At 43.9% G+C, this 16,240-nt stretch overlaps 1 protein-coding gene across 1 annotated transcript in view; it reads right to left on the bottom strand.

Moving 5' to 3' along the window:
• Window positions 1-5,192: 5,192 nt before the first annotated feature.
• The window catches only part of KCNJ5 (potassium inwardly rectifying channel subfamily J member 5), a 36,845-nt gene continuing 25,797 nt past the window's right edge, over window positions 5,193-16,240 (bottom strand). Inside the window, exon 4 of the mRNA XM_030538212.1 lies at window positions 5,193-5,964. Within this exon, the coding sequence (XP_030394072.1) occupies window positions 5,618-5,964 (347 nt within the window). The 3' untranslated portion in view covers window positions 5,193-5,617. The remainder of the gene's footprint in view (window positions 5,965-16,240) is intronic.

Here is a 16,240-nt window from a genome sequence, read left to right as displayed (position 1 = left end):
AAACTTTAGAGAAAGAACCAATTTTTGTTGGTGAGAGGGACAAGCTTTCAGGCTTAAACAGAGCTCTTCTGGGACCACCACGGCTACACCACCACTGCATACATAAATACACTTTGTAATTTTAGTAATTTGTGTGCAAAAACTTGGTTGTTGCACCTACAATGTGGATAGCTTGGTATGTCTATGAATAATTAGCTGCTTGGCAAATGCCAACGCAGAGCTTTGGTGCGTGCAAGCATTTCTGGGTTGTAGATACTGTCCTAAAAGGTACCTAAGATGCATGTCATGATTGTATAGACTTCTATAGTTATCTCTTTTCCAAGATGAAAGTCCCAGTCTTACTAATCTCTTCTCATATGGAAGCTGTTCCATACCCCTAATAATTTTTGTTCTACCTTTTCCAATTCCAATATATCTTTTTTTGGGGTGGGAAGACCAAGTCTGCATGCAGTATTCAAGATGTGGGCATATCATGGATTTATATAGAGGCAATATGATGTTTTCCGTCTTATTATCTATCCCTTTCCTAATGATTTGCAACCTTCTGTTAGCACTTTTGACTGCTGCTGCACATTGAGTAGGTGTTTTCAGAGAACTATCCACAATGACTCCAAGATCTCTTTCTTGAGTGGTAACAGCTAATTTAGACCCCATCGTTTTATATGTATAGCTGGGATTATGTTTTCCAATGTGTGTCATTTTGCATTTATCAATATTGAATTTCATCTGCCATTATGTTGCCTAGTCACCCAGTTTTGAGAGATCCCTTTGTAAATCTTGTGATTTCTAATTTGAATTTGTCTAGCTTCAGCTTTCAGCTATTGCAAGAGCTGTCATTCATTTTTAGACCCAGATCTACCCACTTGCTGTTATCTCTCATTTATTACTGTGAATTTATTTCCATCAGAAACACTGAATTATGAAACTGAGATAAGGGAGAATGTTATTTATGCTTAAGTAATTAATATCACATGATAAGCCTCCTGCATTGCCAGCCATATCTGCTACAATTCATGGAAGGGAGGATTGTTGCCAGAATGTATTAAGCAGCAGTTTGGCAGATGATGGAGGGGATATTTAATTAAGTTACAGAGAAACTAGATGAGCTTTCAATCCATTTATAAAAGTGGCAGCAGTTCCCATTTCAAGGCCAGTGAAAGGATGACAAATATAGAGGGCCCTGAGTCTGATCTCATGCATGATGACAAAATTGGGACTAACTCCACACTTTGACTGATGTAAGCTAGAGGAGAATTGGCCACTGGTATTTTGTTATATAAAGTCAAGGCCGAGTTCTGCTCTAGGTTATGCCAGGGCCAGGTAAATCTGGAGTGGCTCCAATGAAGCATAGTGAGTCACTCCAGATTTGTACTAGTGTAACAGAGAAAAACTTGACTCTTAAATAGCAAAGGATGGGAGAGCATTCAGAAGAGGATGGTTTCATTTGTGCACATTATTGAACATGCCAAAATATACACAAAGCTGGTTTGAGGCCAACAAGAGGGTGTTGATAATATTTCTTCTACTACAATTAGGACCTGATCTTACAATTCTTGCTCAAATTAGTATTATCATCATTCATTGTTTGAATTACAACAGCACCTAGAGGTCTCAAATGAGACCAGGACCCTGTTGCGCTGATGCTGTACAAACACAAAGTGAGAGACAGTCCCCATCCCAAAGAGTTCAGTGTAAAGTCTCAGTGATGTCAACAGATCATATTCTGCTCTCTCTGTAATGACTGCAATTCCTGAATAACTCCTGTCAAGCCAATGGAATTACACTGTCATAAGGGAGTGGTTTGCAGATACTACATTGACAAGGACTACTTTAGTTCCTAGACAGATAGACAGATTAGATAGATAGATGGAGTATATGGGGGTTAGATAGATAGATGTACTTATTTCTATTGTGTTCCAGTGTGAAAGTTTGGCCTGCTTTAGATAGGTCTATTATAAATCTATAGTCTCAGTAGTTCTTATATATCTCATCAGCTTAACGGAACACATTAAAGGTACACAGAAAACCATAGAATGGTATTTTTTTTCCAGTATAGGAATCAATGAAGCTCTCTAATAGCAGAAATCACACTGATGAGGCTTGGGGCACCAGTTCAGCAAGGTACTTAAGCATGTGCTTAATTTGAAACCCATGAGTAGGACCACGCAAATCAATCATCTAAGGACCTTGCTGAATAGCAGGGAAATTAAGATGCTTGTGTCACCAGACATGCTGAAAGGCCAATGTATTCTGAGGTAGAGTTATGCCATCATTGGGCACAATGCTACATTTAATCAGCTTCAGGGCTTGTCTACACTATGGACACTACAGGGGCAAGGCTATGGTGCCACAGGTATGCTGCTGTAGAATCGTAGTGTAGACACTTCCTACACTGCCAGAACGGGTTTTCCCATCGTTGTAGGAATCCACCTCTCCAGGTGACAGTAGCTAGGTTGATGGAAGTATTCTTCTGCTGTCCTAGCTTATTCTACACCAGGGGTTAGGCTGGAACAGACATAGCTTTGTTAATCTACATTTTAAGCGCAGACCAGCCCTTTGTGGTCGATGGTGTGGAGTGCATGATTTTAGGAAGAATCCTAACAGCATACGATGCATGATTTGCAGGTTTGACACTATTTTCAAAAGCAATTTTCCAGGACACTGAGCCCCAGAAACCCACAGGGTTCTCTCCTTACGAACTGCTGCATGGAAGGAGAATGAGTGGACCCCTGGACTTGATGAGGGACAAATGGGCGGGGAAGGCCTCTCCTGCTGGAGAATCAGTGGTGGATCATTGTACTATCTGGGAAAAGCTCACTGAGCTCGGCCAGGGAGAACCAAACCTAGGCCCCAGGGAAACAGAAGGTCTGGTATATGGCACAGGGGACCAAGTGATGATCCTTATCCCAGAGTGGAAGAATAAGCTCCACACTGCCTGAGACGGGCCCTTTATGAACTGGTCTGTTTATCTCAGGAGGGTATTGAACAAAAATCAGCTTGAGCTGAGACCTCAGGATCAAACCCCAGTGCAATCTTTGCAGCTCCCCATCCCTATAATCACACGGGAAGTCCCAGCTTCCCATGATTTGAATGCTGAATTAAACTGGACAGGTCAGTTTGTCATGCAGAGCTTAACTGCTCCTCTGAGAAGGTCTGAAATTACCTCTGCCTTGCAAAGATCAGCTCTGGTTTCACTTTCCATTATTCTCCCTGACATCAGGAGTGCACTTGAGACATGGACTGAAGGCTCCTGGAAAACAATTTTCACAGATAATTATTTCTTAGATGTAAGCAGCTTTCCCCTGTCCCCTCGTGGGTTTAGTCTTTTTCTGTCCTGCTTCATGGAACTAGAGCCCAACCCTGCTCCTACAGTAGTCATGACCAAGAACTTCCAGGGGCTTCAGGAGCTATTTAACTCAGGGATAACTGATCTCCAAAACAAAGCATTCCTTCTATACTGGGAGATGTAAGTGGTAGGTCAATGGTGAGCCCACTGAGATGTTACTGAAGAGTCCTTCATGAACACCCTGGGATGGTGTGGCTTGCGAGTGCTAGGACACTGGCTCTGATTGCCCAGTTAGGGCTCTTTTTCTGAGGGAAATACCTCTTTATATCAGTGGAAATACCTGGATGTAGTTAAACTGGTGAAGCCACCTAATGTGGACACATTGAACCTGTGATAAACAATGCAGCTTACTGAGGTAAGTCACACTCACATGAGCCCCATTCTGAACCAGTGCAGTGTGTCTACATTAAGGGTGAAGTCAACATGGGTTTTGCCGTTGCCTTTGTTGGAGCCAGGATTTCAACTCATGACCCAGATCCTCAAACGTGTTTAGGCTCCTAATTTCCATTGTAAGCCTTAAATACCGTTGAGAATCAGGGCCCATGTGTTTGCACTGGCTTCACTATATGGCTGTATTTATGTGAAAGCAAATTCCCATTGTCTAAAGAAAAGGTAAGGAAAAACAGCATTAAAACATTTGTTTTAAAGAAAAGCAGAGAACTTTGCATACAGTGAAGCAGAACAACAAGGTCACCTTTGGCACGCCTCCGCCCCTAACTGGATCCACTTGATGGTCAGCTTTCCGGTTATCACTCCAGAGATTATGTAAAACAGATTTGTGTGTGTGCATGTGTTTAATTTCTAAAGCCTCGTGGACCAAATTCAGAGCTGTTGTAAGTGGATGCAATCCCAATGATTTCAGTTCTATCAAAGCTGCTTCTGCTGAACCCAGTGATTACATATAAACCCAGCATCAATGCCAGGTGGGTACAGAAATACAGATTAAGGTTATACCTACATGGCCCAGCAGTTAGGACTATGGAGGGGAGGGGGGGCTGACTTGCAGCACACACTAGCATGTTGTAACTCCCCTGTGTGTACACTGCAGGTGCGAACTACAAGATACCTAGTTTACCTTCATGTTGCCATCTTTAAACAGGACTAAGTTAATGGGAATGAGCTGCCTGTTAGTCTGTGCCCATAGCATACGCACAGGGGAGTTACAGCATAGAATGAGAATGTATGCTACAATTCACACCCCCTTTGTCTAAACCGTGGAGCTGTGTAGATAGCCCTGAGTTTCCTCCTCCCCACCCCATTTGCTCACAGAAGCAACATGTGTTCAGATTCTATTCTGTTAGAGTTCTGTAAATCTGGAATATCTCCACTGAAATCGATAAGCAAAAGGGATACATCTTAACTGGTAGCAGTAGTATGCTTTTATCCTCTAAATAGACCAGACTTTAGAGAGGGACCTGGAAACTCATTGCCATGGATCAAAAGTGGAGATTGAACCTGGGTCATGCAGGTCCAAAACCCATTATCATGGGCAAGATCTAAACATCCCATGACGACAAGCACTGAGCAGCATGGCTGTCCAAAACAATTACACCAGAGATGGCACTATACCAGTCTGGGGAGAAAGCCTGACCAGTAGGATGCATGTGATAAAGAGGCCACAACACAAAGCCAGAGTGGGAAATGCCTGATTTATCTCAGAAGAGAGATCCGTCATCCCACTGTTAGATTTTTCAGCCTGTCGGAAATGAATCATAGTGGACACAGTTCAAGAGGAAAACTCTAAAACACCATGTGCAATCACTAGGAAGCTGGATACAAGAGGGGATTTTTTTCCCCCTCTCTTTTAATTTAGCAGTAATAATGTCTACAATGCATTGACTTGTAAATTAAGTGAAGGTATGAAACTACATTCTTCTTACTGAGATGGGAGATTGTTAGGTTGTTTTATGTTTTCTCTTTTTAAATATCCTCTGAAGGGGAAATAATTTTGACCAACCAAGGAGTCTCTTCCAGAGCAATATGTGGGGGAACTTCAACAGTAATAACACCTCTTATCTAGCATGTCTTGTCCATAGACTTCAAAATGCTTTGCAAATGTGGATAAAGTACCATTACTCTGGTTTTACAGATGAGAGAAACTGAGGCACAGGGCGATGGAGTGACTTGTCCAAGGCTACCCAAAGGTGGGTAACAGAGCTGGGAATAAAACCCATGTGTCTTGACTGCCAGGCTAGTACCCTAACCACTGCATCCCACTGTTTCTCCAGTAGGAGCATATGTATTATTTATTGTCCAGTACAGATCCACGTGTTATACAGACATATCTGCCTTCACCTCTCCTGCTGTTCCATTGGCTCCATTCAGCCCAACCATCTCCCTTCCTTCCTCTTCCACCTCCTGTTCCTCTTTTGCTGTTTCTGCTTCCTCACCCCCACTCAAGAGGGTGGCGCTGGAGAGGTGACGGAGGAGCCGGCCCTCTTGGAAAGACTGGGCCAGCTCTTTGGCACAGCACGTGGGGGTGTTGGTTTCGTAGGTGCAGTGGAAGCTGTTGTAGTCGACTTCGTAAAAGTCTTTCTCGAGGGTGAGGACGGGAGTGAAGCGGTGTCCCCATAGCACCTCTGTGTCCATATAGGAGCTCCGGGCCTGGCAAGTCATCCCTGCGTCAGGACAGGAGAAAAAGGCATATTAAATGCAAAGCTCTGTTGTGTGCCCACACTATTCTGCTGCTATTTACAAGTGCTTTGGTAGATTTCCATACCTGCTGTCTCTGGGACATGGAAAGGGTCTTCTCTTAACAAGCCTCAGAAGAGGCTGTAGCACAAAAAGCCGAGTATTCAAACACAGGGAACTGGATGGCCCCATTGCAGCTTCTGCAGACAGATGGGATGTTTGCAATCCTGAACCTGGGTCTTACGGGGGGGATGAGGTTTGATGGCACTAAGAAGTAGGCCAGAGTGGTTCTGGCATGGCCCCGTGCTAGATTCCCCTCTCCCCTCACTGCTCTGCTGACGCAGGTCAGTCTTGACCTTCTGGTTAGTCCAGTCTAGGATCACACCATCCCTGCAAATACACCTCATCCCTGACCTGCAGTGTTCCAGCCCTGAACTCCCCCTGGCTCTGCCAAAACACATCAGGTCTGGCTTATACAGCACCTTGTTAATCTAACTTTGGTTCCCCCGACTGCTCTGTTGAAGTCCCTCAGGTCAGACCTACATAGCCCCCTGCAATTCTAGTTCTCCTTGATCAAACCAACTCATCTGCAGCAACACCTGCTCTGCCATTCCACTGTGGCACCTACGTGTGCTAGGCACTGGGTGCCTGGAGCTAGCTATAGGAGCCTGAACCAAAGCCCACGGGAGGATTTCCACTGAATGAAACTGAGATTTGTCAAGCTTGTACTCATCCCAAGGACAAGTGCTTATTTTACATAATCATATATTTTGGGGAAGTCTGAAGAAAACCCTTTCAAGGGCAAAAATTCAGTCTTGGAATAAGTGAAATCACCTGCCTATTGCAAGGCTGAATTCTGTCCCAAATATTTGCCTTTTGTTTGGTTTACATGGGTCACGCTTCTGGAATTCATTCCAGGGAGATGTGGAAAGTTTGACCTCCCGACACTCTCATTGGTGCGTGAGAGGCCTGCGTGGAATGAGATCAAAACATCTATTCAATTCATTTCCAAGCCAAAGCTCCCCAATCTCATTCTCACAGCCCAAACGACATTACCATAAGATGAAGGCTGTGATGGGGGAAAATGTTAGCGCCGAGGCATTTATGGTTCAGGGAGAAATATACCATATGTCCTCTAACACCTGGGCACAACAGAGGACAAACAACTTGGGTCAGGAAATGTTCTCATCCTGTCGAGCTCAGGTGTGGCCAGACATAAGGTACCTCGTCTCCCAGAGCTGAGAAGAGCCTTGGCTATCATTCTCTCCTCTCACAGCCTCAAGGGTCCTTCTCCTTTGGAGGCGGCTGTGAAATTCACATTAACATGACTGAGCTGTGCCTGTCCATCAGGACCCCATCCGTACTGTTTTATTTGTGGGTATTCCCTGTTGGTTTTCTTTCCCTTCATCCATGGATTGGTTTCAGCCCCTGGCCTGGAATGCAGCCAGACAGGAGTACGGCCACTGGGTAGAATATATGCCGAGTCCCTGTACTGAAAGATGGAATTGTCTGCAAATGAGGGAGCTAGAGAGGTACCCACAACCACAGGGGTTAGCAGTGAAGGAGAAAGATTTGTAGATCCAGGCAGATTATATAGGCAGAGGGAGACTCAACTTGCTCTGCTCATACAAGCATTTCCAGGGGGCCTTCTCAGGGGATGCCCCATACCCCAGTCTACCATAGTGGAGGGAGCACCACTATGGCAGGTGATAGTACCTTATATTATGTAGTAATGCTTGGTAACTTCAATTTGGGCCTCATAAGGGCTGTGCAAACATTAGCTATCCCCTTTCCCTCCCAAGTAGCATTATGATCTGTGGAAACTGAGGCATGGAGAAGTGAAATGAATTTTCCACATAGCAAGTCAATGACAGAGCCAGGAAATGAAACTACGTCCCCTGATTTCCAGATCTGTACTTCAAACATGAGACCATTATGGCAATTAGTAGGTCAGTCATGGGCATATACAACTGAAACAGGGCCTGCCTTTTCTGTATAAACTCTTAGGGGCTGAGGCATTGCTGGTGTAATTCCGCTGAATTCAGTGAGGTTAAAGCTTAGTTACATCAGGGACAAATTTGGCCAGCCTAAAAAAAAAAAAAAGAAAGCGCGTGTTCTTAAACTGCCTCTGGGCTTGGCTACACTCGAAACTCCAAAGCGCTGCTGTGGGAGCGCTCCTGTGGCAGCGCTTTGAAGTGCGAGTGTGGTCGCGGCGCCAGCGCTGGGAGAGAGCTCTCCCAGCGCTGCATGTGCTCCACCTCCCCGTGGAGATTAGCTTGCAACACTGGGAGCCGCGTTTCCAGCACTGGGGCACTGTTTACACTGGCACTTTGCAGCGCCGTAACTTGCTGCGCTTAGGGGTGTGTTTTTCCACATCCCTGAGAAAGTTGCAGCGTTGTAAAGTGCCAGTGTAGCCAAGGCCGCTGTAGCTGGCAATATCTAGCAGTGGAAAAAGCCTTAGCAGATCAGTGCAGATGCTGGTTTCAGATGTGCACTCTGATCTGTGTAGTGCAGGGACTGGCAACTTTTGGAATGCAGCCCGCCAGGGAAAGCCTGAAGTGTCTGCAGGTTTGGCCGATTGCGGCTCCCACTGGCCACGGTTTGCTGTCCCAGGCCAATGGGGGCTGCGGGAAGGGTGGCCAGCTCATCCCTCAGCCCATGCTGCTTCTCACAACCCCCATTGTCCTGGGACAGCAAACTGTGGCCAGTGGGAGCTGCAATCGGCCAAACCTGCAGACGCTATACGTAAACAAACCGGCCCAGCCTGCCAGGGGCTTTCCCTGGCAGGCCGCAGGCCAAAGGTTGCCGATCCCTGGTGTAGTGGATACAGTTATGACAATGCTGCCTTCATTTTCTGCACACTGCACTTTTATATTTGAAATGTACCATAGGAACTTATATGGTCCCAACTACCGTAGTATCTGAGCACCTCACAATCTCTAATATATTTATCTTCACAACCCTCCTTGGAGGGAGGCAAGTGTAACGTTACTATCATACAAGTGGGAAACTGAGGCACAGAGAGGCTAACTGACTTGCCTAAGGTCACAGAGGATATTCGTGGTGGGGCAAAAAACTCAACCTGAGTCTCCCGAGCTAGTACTAGCTACCGGAATAGCCTTCCTTGGTAGTAACTGTGCCTGTCTGCACATTTTGTTCTCACAGCTGCTGCAAGCTGTTAGAGAGCGTCCACACACTCTCCTGGAGAGTCACACACATAGCTCTTGCCTGGAGACTTTACTTTTGTTCTTTCTTGTTGCTTTCCTTAACCAAAACAAAAGGCATTCAGGCCAGTAGTATATGGCTGCTGTCTGTGTTTGAGGTAAGAATGTAACACTTTGGGCTGCAAAATAGGTCTGGAAATTTCTCACACAGTTCTTTTTAAGGAGATTTCCAGAATTACTTGCTTCCAGGCAGGAACAACAAGTACAGTGTTAGTCACAGTGTTCTGGCACTTCTGCTTCCTGGACTGGCAGGAACCAGGAAGTGCAGAGTGCTGCTGTGAAAAATAAAATAAGGGAGAAGGAAAGTTATCCCAACTGTTTTGAGCTTTGATGAAAGGGTCTGTTTGAGATCTGGGCAACCACTCAGGAACATGGCTGCCCTTGTTTTATACAAAACAGTCTGCAGATCTCTAGTAACAAGCTTCTTATGGGCAAGCCAGCGAGTGCCCAGACATAGATGCTACCACACTGCACCATCAAGGATAGACAGTGCTTGACATTCATTCCCTTATTCCAGGTTGGCATACAGCAGCTGAAGACTTATGTAGCTCTGAGGTCCTGTCATGCTGCTGAGTACCCACATGGTCTTCTCTAAGAGATGTGGATTGCTCCCTCGTCCCCACTAGATAACATTAGCTTCTACCTACCCTCCTTATCCCTTGGTGAGAGGTTTTGTTGAGAGCCATTTTAAAACCCGGTGGTACATATTTGAGATGCCAGGACTGACTCACAGGTGCCTTTTACATATCTAGCACATCATGCTGGATTTTGATTTCAATGAGAGCTAGGTACATAATTACCCTTGAGAATCTGAGCCTTAGAGGGCTGAAATTGGATCTAAAATGAGCAATGCTGCTCCTCAGACATAACTAGAATTCGCTGAAGTACCTAAATGCTTTCGCCAAGCTGCTTAGTGCTCAAAAAGCCCAGAAATGGTAGTGGGAGAAAAGGGCATTTTGTTCCATGCAGGATTAGGCACTATTGGTGGATGACACATCTCCTAGTATGGCTTTCCCACTGCTGAGCAGATGCACTGTGTTCTATAATAAAATCTCGGAGCTCTTTGAATCACAGAAATGTAGGCTCAAAGGATCACAAGAGGTCATCTAGGCCAGCCCCCTGTGCTAAGCCTGGACAAAGTAAGCCTAGACTATCCCTGGCAGGTGTTTGTCCAACCTGTTCTTAGAATCTTCCAAGGATGGGGATGCCATAGCCTTCCTTGGAAGCCTATTCCAGACCTTAGCTACCCTTATAGTTTGAAAGATTTTGCTAATATCTAACCTAAATTGCCTGTGCTGCAGATTAAGCCCATTACTTCTTTTCCGACCTTCAATGGACATAGGGAGGACAATGATCAACTTCTTCTCCATAACAGCCCTCACTGTATTTAAAGACTGTTCTCAGGTCCCCCACAGTGTTCTTTTCTCAAGGCTAACCATGCCCAGTTTTTTTTAACCTTTCCTCATATGTCATGTTTTCTAAACCTTTGATCATTTTTGTTGCTCTCCTGTGGACTGTCTCCAATTTGTCCTCATCTTTCCTAAAGTGTGGTGCCCAGAATTGCAGCTGAGTCCTTATGAGTGGTGAGTAAAGTGGGACAATTACACATCCTATGTCTTACATTCAACACTCTGTTAGAATCATAGACTATCAGGGTTGGAAGGGACCTCAGGAGGTCATCTAGTCCAATGCCCTGCTCAAAGCAGGACCAATCCCCAACTAAATCATCCAACAGATTTTTGCCTCAGATCCCTAAGTGGCCCTCTCAAGGATTGAACTCACAACCCTGGGTTTAGCAGGCCAGTGCTCAAATCACTGAGCTAGCTCTCCCCCCTTATTAGAACCCAGAATATCAGCCTTTTTTGCAACTGCATCACAGTGTTGATTTATATGCAATTTGTGATCCACTATAACTCCCAGATCCTTTTCAGCAGTACGACCACCAAGCCAGTTATTCCCCATTTTGTTGTGCATTTGTTTTTTCCTTCCTCAGCGCATGTACTTTGTACTTGTCTTTATTGAATTTCATCTTGTTGATTTCAGACCAATTTTTCAAGGTTGTTTTAAATTCTAATCCTGTCCTCCAAAGTGCTTGTAACCCCTCCCAGCTTGGTGTCATCTACAGATTTTATAAGCATACACTCCATTGCATTATCCAAGTCATTAATGAAAATATTGAATAGTACCAGACTCAGGACTGACCTCTGTGGGACCACTTGGTACGTCTTCCCAGTTTGACCATTGATAACTACGCTTTGAGTTTGATCTTCAATCAGTTGTGCACCCACCTTATAGTAATTTCATCTAGACCACATTTCCCTAGTTCGCTTATGATCAGATCAGAAGGGAGTGCCCCTCTTACTACCAGAGAGAGTCAGCCTCAGACATGTAAAAGGAACTTTTGCCTTGCAATCAAGGTCTTGGAATAGCTCCTTTATCTGGGGGAATACCTCATCCTGATCCTGAGCTCCACAGAAACAATCACATTTATCTCCCGTTGTAAGTATTCATTTAAGACAGGAACAGTGGAAACCATTCATCCACCAAGGACTGCATACTGCCGGCTTCCTGCAATAGCTGCTTTTTGTAACCCTAGGGGTACACAGAGCCAGCACAAAAAGATAACTTGCAATCACTCCATAATCTCATTCAGATATTCCTATTTTTGCACATGTGCATCGGAATTTAATTGCATGGGGACAGACTGCCTGGCAACCTCTACACCACACAGCAAACAACAGCATTCTCACGGCTGCATGTTCCCTTAAGTGCTGCTCTCCAGCCTGGCTAATTAATGTGTCTATAATGACCCTAGCTAATTATTGCCTCTAGTTGAAAGAAGATGATGGTGAAGGTGCTGAAAACAATAAGCCTTATTTTCATTAAGAGAATGGGGTGCAGCTGCTTTCCGCTCTCACACAATGCGTCCTCGGCCCTGTGCATGCTGAACATTCAGAATCCAACTCTGCAATGGGCAGTGTAGCTCACAGGACCAGTCTCTTTCCAATTCTGCAGTGGTTATTAGTAGAAATCAGCAGTTTTACTTCATGGGCCTTATCTGTAATAAAGACCTAAACATTCACCAGCATGATTACCCACAATGCACTGTGTTCACCGTAGACAAGGACCACAGCCAGTTTGCCACTGTTGTAGTCACCTCTAAAGTATCACTGCTAAGTAGATATGCCATAGCCCCCAGTACAGTTGCTTGAAGCACTAGCTCTTGCGAGATTTCAAAAGGCCTTTTGAGCATGCAGAGGAATTGTGGAAGGTGTCAAACTTCCAGATTTCCATGGGGGGGAAATCCCAGAAGGATAGTTTCCTGCCCTTGTTCTCAAAATGGAGGGCAACTATGAACTTTTGGATCTAAGAAGTTTCTAGTAAAACTTTGAGAACGTAAATTTTTTGCCCTCTTTAATTTTGTTTTTGGGCATTTTGTGACCCAGAAATTTCATTTCAATGAGAAAACTTTAATGAAAAAAATGCTTTGATCAAATGCATGAAAGATTCAAAATGTGGGAAAATCCATTTTCATCTCGAATAAGTTTCAGAAAAAAAATACTTTCTAATTTTATTTATTTTTCTGGAACATATGACCACATTTTCCATGGAAATGGTTCACAAATGGTCTTATTTTAAAATGAAAAAAAGTATGCTTAATTTTTAACTGCAAAATCAGTCAATTTTAGACAATTTGAAATGAAATGGGAAAACCTCAGATTTCAGGCTTCTCAGATGTAAACTTTGGATCTTTTGCCTCTCTGCAGTCACCAGCTTGAGTTTCAGTACAAATAAAATTGAAACTAAGCTGAAACCTGAATAAATTTTGCATAAAACTGGCCCAGATGCATCACCTTTACAAAGAGGCTGTGCTCTGTCTCAGGCTTGTAGCAAAGCTAGAAGCCAGAAGAGTATTCCTCAGTTTGAAGTTCTGTAATAAAACTTTCACAGAGGTTTAAATTTTTAAGTGCACTGTCCTGCAATCCTCAGAGGTGAAGTTTTAGTCAATTGGGCTGGAGTCCGACTTCAGAGTATTAAAGTCAGGGATGGAGAATGTTCCTACATGGGGCAGCCATACATGCTTTGTTTTATAAACTGCTGGATTTCTGGTTTCCAATAAATAAATGAAGACAGGTTTCTTTCATTACATTCAAAAGCAGAGAAAGTCACGGAGAAGCAATTGGTGTGTAAAATAGGTGTCAGGGAACTGTACCAAGACAACACTTTCTTGACATCAAAATCAGTCAGAATCAAGCTGCTCACACTATTTCAAAGAAGGGAGAATGTTAATATGCAGAGAAGAAAAGGAATCTTGATGGCTGCCTCAGAAAGAAGTCTGTTTTTTCCCACTAGGTACTCAATGGGGGCTGCAGACTTTAGAACCTTTCACTAATTGCAATACCACTGATTATGTAGCTAAAATAGAAGCCTCTGGCTCTGTTACAATGCTAAGAAAAGAAAAATTCTGCAGGAGATTGCTCATGAGTGACAGGCTTTTATATAATTATTAGGTCACAGTTCAAATCCAGCTCCATTCAGCAACAGCCAACATTGCTGCTATCTCATGGACATTAGGTTGGCTACAGATTAGTTGACGGTTTTAGTCTAGCTGTTGGAGGACATAGATGCCTGTACCAAACATACCATCGCAGATAGCAACCTTGTTGGCAATTTCATTACAGAGGACAAGTATTGAATGGATCATGGAGAATTAACTAGCAGTACCCTAGATTAAGAAGTTTAATTTGAAGCATATCAACAGGATGGTGGTAGGGAAAGCTTTCACTATTGCCACCAGCCTAGACCTGCTCAGTGGATATAAACATCCAGCCTCTAGGGCTGTCAAGCCAACATTTTTCACCAGCATAAAATTAACTTTTTTTTATTTAAATGCCATAGAGCTGACTGTGACATTCCCCTCTGGTGTTATCTAGACCGGTGATCTGCTAGGTCACTCCAATCCTTGACTCTGGGAGCCAGCCTTACCTTGCTCTGCTGTGAGAACCCCCACTCCTGGGCTGTTCACACACAGCATCTGGCATGTAAGCTGCTCCTTGGATTGTGCAACCGAATGACACTACTAGCCAATATCTCTGGTCCCAGACACAACCCTCGGAACCTCTGTGTCCAGTTATGCCTGCTGGACACTGCAAGCTTATCTGAGTTGATCAATTTCACAAAGAAATCAATATGTATCAGGCTTGTTATCCCAAGGGGAGCCTCTGACACACTTCAAAGCAAACACTGCTTCAGACAGAATAAACAAACACATTTATTAACTATAAAGATCGATTTTAAGTGATTATAAGTCAAAGCATAACAAGTTGGATTTGGTCAAATGAAATAAAAGCAAAATGCATTCTAAGCTGATCTTAACACTTTCAATGCCCTTACAAACTTAAATGTTTCTCACCACAGGCTGGCTGGTTGCTCTTCAGCCAGGCTCTGCCCTTTGATCGATGCTTCAATCGCTTGATGTGGTGTCTGTAGATGTAGGTGGAAAGAGAGAGGAAGAGCATGGCAAACATCTCTCCTTTTTATCATGTTCTTTCTTCCCTCTTGGATTTGCCCCCTCGCTTCAGAGTCAGGTGAGCATTACCTCATCTGACCAAAGGAAGGGGGGGTGACTCCTTCGAGAGTCCAACAGATTTTTTGTTGCTGCCTAGGTCAGTGTCCTTTGTTCCTGTGAAGATGGACTGGGTTTGTCCCATACATGCCCTGATGAGGTGTGAACTGCCTCTCAGCTCTTGGAGAGTTTTGTCTGGGCTTACTTTAAGCCACGAGGATACATTTTCAGTCTCATAACTACATACATGAAATTATAATCTATAACCTTACTATAACATTACTGTAACAACAATGGTCAGTGCATCATGAGCCTTCTGAAGACACCCAACATGACAAAACTTTGCATTGGATACCACGCAATCGTTGGGTTGCTCCCCCGAGGTACAGAGCATCACACTGAGCTCTAAGCTGTTATGTGATGTCATGTGGATGCTAATTCTATGCTTGCGATGCTAGATAGGCTCTTTTTACAATGAAGACTCAGGTATTAGTGGTAATCCCCCCCCACACACACATACTGAATGAATTTCCCAGCTCTGTCCATTCCTCTCTTTTTCCTGTACAGCAAATTAATGACAAAGTCTTTTTACACATATGCAGAGTGAAATTGACCCTGTTCAGAGTGCTAGCGCAAGGCCAATGTGCCATTTCAGTCCTCGGGGTGAATTTCACCTACAGTGGGAATAGACAAAGCATGGAGAGAGAAGATGGTGTGGAAATGGACACTGATGACTAGCTATGGTGGCAGGGAATAGTTATCAATATTTAAAAACCTATTATTCTAATTAAGCAATACACTTCCTTAAATTAGCATCAAAGATGCTGAAGTATCGCTCAAATGGTTGTAGAAAGTGCTGAGCCATTTACACTAATTAGTCCAAGGAACACCCTGGCCTATGACAAAACCAATATTGTTCCTCTGACTTCAAAAGGAATATTAGAAGGCAAGAGCATGGTCCTCCAATTATTTTTGCGCATCTTCTTTGGAGGAGGACATGTTCGTACTTGATTCACTTTGATTTTCATGCCAGAGGGGAAGACTTTGAAATTTTAATTTTTCTGAATGCTCTCCAGGCATGGGAATGCTCCTGTGTGTTGGAAAGTCAAAAGAGGTAATGGCCTAATGTAGGCAATGAAATGGAACATGCAAAAAACTTTACACAGACAGCAAACGTTGCAAACTAGAGAGAGAGAGAGAGAGATCATATTCACTTCTTTATATTATGACTCCACTTTATTAAATTACTGATGCTCTACTATATAATTTAATCAATCATTTCTTGCCTTGCTATGTTTCAGGAAGCGGTGGCACAAGGTTGACATATCGCCTCTAAGATCAGATCCTTGGATTTGTCAAAGGAACAAATGAACTGAAATTTCAATTGCACTGAAATGTATTGCTCTGTGAGAGAGCAAGGATGGGTCAGGGGTTAGGTGACAGACCTGGGTTTAATCCTCTGCTCTGTCACAG

This window comes from Gopherus evgoodei, chromosome 19 (assembly GCF_007399415.2).
Source record: "Gopherus evgoodei ecotype Sinaloan lineage chromosome 19, rGopEvg1_v1.p, whole genome shotgun sequence".
Taxonomy (NCBI): Eukaryota; Metazoa; Chordata; order Testudines; family Testudinidae; genus Gopherus; species Gopherus evgoodei.
Note: the sequence above shows the minus strand (reverse complement) of the source record. Positions and strands in the feature narration are given on the sequence as shown.